Raw genomic sequence first — 4358 nt, 5'->3', positions numbered from 1 at the left:
CCGCCCCCCTCCCCTCACGGGTGTGTTTTGGGGGGGGGGGCGGGAGGGAAAGGAGATGGTAAAGCCGCTCTGAGACTCCTTTGGGTAGTGAAGGGCGGGGTATAAATCCAATCTCTTCTTCCTCCTCTTCTTCAGTGACATCTGGGGTGGGGAGGTGCTGTCTCATCGTTGAGTTCCTTGGAATCTGCACTGCAGACTTGAGAACCTGCTTGCTGAATGGTCAGAGATAATCACCATTGGCCTGGTTCTCCCCGCCTTCCCAAGGAAAGCCCGTATTTCCTTCAGCATCCCTTTAGAAGAAATTAACATGAAGATACCCAGGAGGGGGACAGTTTCATTCATCTTGCGGGCCCTCCCACACATCCATTTTATTTTACTTTACTTTAAGCAGTTTTGTTGGCCCTCCTCCCAGGTTCTGGTTTCCTTAGTTTACATGCTTCTATTGAAGTTTTAAAAATTATTATTGCTTCATCAAATTATGGATTGACTCAGTCGAGGAAGCCGGCGGCCCTCGGTTTGCAAGACCCGAGCGAGGCTGTGAAGTCGTCGTTTTTAATTGCTTTGGCATTCTAATGCGGTTACGTTCACCGCCTGGGTGAATCAGGTCAAAAGGCGGCATTAAAATGTTCTAAATGAAATATATTAGCACCCAAATCGCAAGATGTCATAGTCCAGCTATACACGGCTTGGTCAGGCTGCATCTGGAGTTCTGTGTGCAGTTCCGGAGGCCTCACTTCGGAAAGGACGTGGGCAGAATGGAGCGGGGTGCAGAGGAGACCGACGAGGGCGATCGGGGGCCTGGAGACCAAGAAGCCCTGGGAGGAAAGGCCGAGGGACTTGGGGATGTTCAGTCTGGAGAGGAGGTTGAGGGGGGACAGGATGGCTCTCTTGAAGTATCGGAAGGGCTGTCGCTCTTAGAGGAGAGCTGGGAGCCGTTCCTGTTGGCAGCAGAGGAGAGGATTTGCAAGAATGGGTTTAAATTAAGGGCGGGAAGGTACTGGTTGGCTCTTAGGAAAAACTTTTCTACAGTTAAGAGCAATGCTCCCTCTAAGCTGCGGAGTCTCGTGAGCAAAAATTCTACTCTGTGAGCTACTGGAATTAAAATTGTGAGCCAGCAATTTGGCCACTGCATAAATCAGTTTGCTCTGGAGCCCTTCTTCCTGAGCTAAGATGAAAATCTGTGAGCTGGAGGCCCAAAAAACTGTGAGCTAGCTCACACTAACTCAGCTTAGAGGGAACATTGGTTAAGGGTTGTTCAACAGTGGAATCGGCCACCTTGGGAGGTGGTGAGCTCCCCCTCGCTGGCTGTCTTGAAGCAGCGGTTGGACAAACACTGGTCAGGGATGCTCTAGGCTGGTCCTGCATTGAGCAGGGGGTGGGACTGGACGGCCTGTAGGGCCCCTTCCGACTCTGTGATTCTGTGATATATAATTGTGTTCTCTCTCTCTCTCTCGCCACAGCATCAAGGCCCGCGGAGGCAGCAGCCAACGGCAGCACCAGTCTGCAGCCAAGGACCTGACGCTCTCTCCCGACGTCTCCGGCCCCACCACCATCCAGGTCACCTACCTGCCCTCCAGCCAGAAGAGCAAACGAGCCAAGCATTTCCTGGAGCTCAAGAGCTTTAAGGACAACTACAACACGCTGGAGAGCACCCTGTGACCCGTTGGGGGGGGGGGGGGGGCGCTCGCCTGCCCGCAAAAGCGACTCGGAGAGGCGTCGCTCACTGTGGCCGCGCATCGTCCATTTGCCCACCTGGGCCGAGAGGCGTCTTCGCGCCTGCGCACCGGCCGGCAGCGGGTGCCAAAGCAAAGCGGCGTTCCGAAGCGACGGTCTGGCGCCGAAGCACGTTGCTTCTTTTGGGGGAAGGGGGGCTTCCGGAGTCCTCCTGCCACCCGCCCTCGTGGCTCTGTAAATATTGTCGTCCGATGACCTCTTTAAGTTATTTATAAGAACTCCATCCAGGCATGTGACTCTCTTTCCCGCTGCCTTCAAAGAAGGAGCCAAGAACAGCCAGGGGGAACTCCGTGGGTTCTTTTTTATTTTGGGGGACTCATTTCGCCCTGTTTCCCCGGCCGCACGGTAGGAATAAATCGCGTTCTTCTTTCAGCGCTCCTCTCTCTTCCCTAACCCTGAATTCTGCCCCGTTTTCCCTTTCAAAAGTATGGGAGGTGAAGGCGGGTCTGGAGCGGCCCATTTTTTACGGCAATATCGTTGGGATCTCTGCCTTATGCACGCCGGCAGTTTCTCAGCTCGGGCCGTGGCAAGAAAGCTCGCCTTCTGCCGTAGGACGATTCTGCACGCGCCCCCTCCACCCGCTGGCCCCTGCAGAGAGCTGTGGCGGCGAGAAGCAGCAGGCAGCACCCACCGACTGAGAGCAGCAGAGCGGGAGACGTTGGTTCCCCCAAGCAAGACTTGACCTTTTCCCCTCCTGGAGGACAGCGGAAGCCCACCCTCCCCTCTCTTTCTAAACTGCCATCTAATAAAAACGGGCGTCTGTCCAGCCTCGCGCCTTCTCGCATCAGTTTTATTCATCCGCAATCCCTGGAACGATATTGGCGAGAGCTGAAGGGGTGCAGATTGGCGTAGTGGTTATGTGCAGTGATTTGGTGTTGTGGTTAAGTGCGCGGTCTCTAATCTGGGAGAGCCGGGTTTGATTCCCCACTCCTCCACTTGCACCTGCTGGATGACCTTGGGCAAGCCATAGTTCTGTCAGAGCTGTCCTTGAAAAAGGGCAGTTTCTCTCAGAGCTCTCTCAGCCCCCACCTACCTCACAGGGTGTCTGTTGTGGGGAGGGGAAGGGAAAGGAGCTTGTAAGCCGCTCTTGAGACTCCCGAGTGAAGGGCAGGGTATACATCCAATCTCCTCTTCTTCTCCTCAGATGCCAGGCCGACCTCAGTCTTTTAATCTGGCTCTAGGGCAGGGGTCCCCAACCTTCTGGAACCAGTGGGCACCTTTGGGTTTCTGGCACAGCGTGTCACTGTGTCACTGCCACAAGAGGCGGGGCCAGCCACAGGAACAGTGGCTGCCGCTTCCCCCCAGCCACACAGTAAAGATCTTCATGCTGTGTTGGCGGTAGCTGTCCAAGCACCGTTTTTAAAAATCTACACAGGTGCGGAGTTGTTTTCTGTGGGCCCAAAAGGTCGGAACAGAACTGACGGGTTGAAGTTAAATCAGAAGAGTTTTTCAGCTAAACATGAGGAACTTCCTGACGGAGCAGTTCCTTTTTATTTTAACAAAACCTTTTCAAAAGTGGTGATTACAAGTTTCACATCTGTAGGAATATCTTTTGGCCCTTATGTATGCCAACTCGGGTTCGGAAATTTTTCAAGATCTGGAGGTATAGCTGGGCCGAGGACAGCGTTTGGGGAGACCTCGGTGGGATATAATGAAGAAGAACAGATTGGATTTATACCCGCCCTTCACTACCCAAAGGTGTCTCAGAGCGGCTTACAAACTCCTTTCTCTTCCCCTCCCTACAACAGACACCCTGTGAGGTAAAAGAAGAAGAGAAGAGATTGGATTTATACCCCGCCCTTCACTACCCGAAGGAGTCTCAGAGCGGCTTACAAACCCCTTTTCCTTCCCCTCCCCACAACAGACACCCTGTGAGGTAAAAGAAGAAGAGAAGAGATTGGATTTATACCCCGCCCTTCACTACCCGAAGGAGTCTCAGAGCGGCTTACAAACTCCTCCCTCTCCCCACAACAGACACCCTGTGAGGTGGGTGGGGCTGAGAGAACTCTGACACAAACTGCTCTTTCAGGAACAGCTGTGCCAGAGCTTGTGACTGACCCAAGGTCACATCAGCAGGTGCAAGTGGAGGAGTGGGGAATCAAACCCGGTTCTCCCAGATTAGAGTCCGCCCACTTAACCACCACACCAAACTGGCTCTCATGCCATAAGAGCCCACCCTCCAAGGCAGCCGTTTCCCCCTGGAACACTGATCTATCTAATCTGGAGATCTGTTGTAATTCCAGGAGATCCCCAGGCCCCACCTGGAGGTTGGCAACCCTATTTGGCCCTTAACCAGCATTACCATCTTTGAACCACATCTTCACTTCAGTGAAGCAGGACATTCTTGTGAACTTCAGACAGTTCTACACCTGAGCCTGGACAAATTGTATCTATTGATAATGGGTTAAGACCACTTCTACTCTACACAAGGCCGTATAATTACACTACTACTACATCTCCTTACTGCTCTCGAAGCTATTCTGGTTTGGGTTCAATGCTCCCTGAAAGCCGTGGAGTCCTGTGAGCAAAAATTCTGCTTTGTGAGCTACTGGCATGAAAGTTATGAGCGAGCGATTGGGCTACTGCATAAATTAGTTTGCTCTGGAGCCCTCCCTCCTGAGCTG

At 53.0% G+C, this 4358-nt stretch overlaps 1 protein-coding gene across 1 annotated transcript in view; it reads left to right on the top strand.

The window, feature by feature from the left end:
• LOC107117088 (chromosome unknown open reading frame, human C1orf43) overlaps positions 1-2496 on the top strand; it is a 33718-nt gene extending 31222 nt beyond the window's left edge. The window contains exon 8 of the mRNA XM_015419124.1: positions 1461-2496. Coding sequence (XP_015274610.1) covers positions 1461-1659 — 199 coding nt within the window. The 3' untranslated portion in view covers positions 1660-2496. The remainder of the gene's footprint in view (positions 1-1460) is intronic.
• Positions 2497-4358: the final 1862 nt, after the last annotated feature.

Source organism: Gekko japonicus, unplaced genomic scaffold, assembly GCF_001447785.1.
Source record: "Gekko japonicus isolate JY-2015 unplaced genomic scaffold, Gekko_japonicus_V1.1 scaffold25, whole genome shotgun sequence".
In the NCBI taxonomy this organism is placed as follows: domain Eukaryota; kingdom Metazoa; phylum Chordata; class Lepidosauria; order Squamata; family Gekkonidae; genus Gekko; species Gekko japonicus.
The sequence above is the reverse complement of the archived record's forward strand: the minus strand, read 5'-3'. Positions and strand labels throughout refer to the sequence as shown.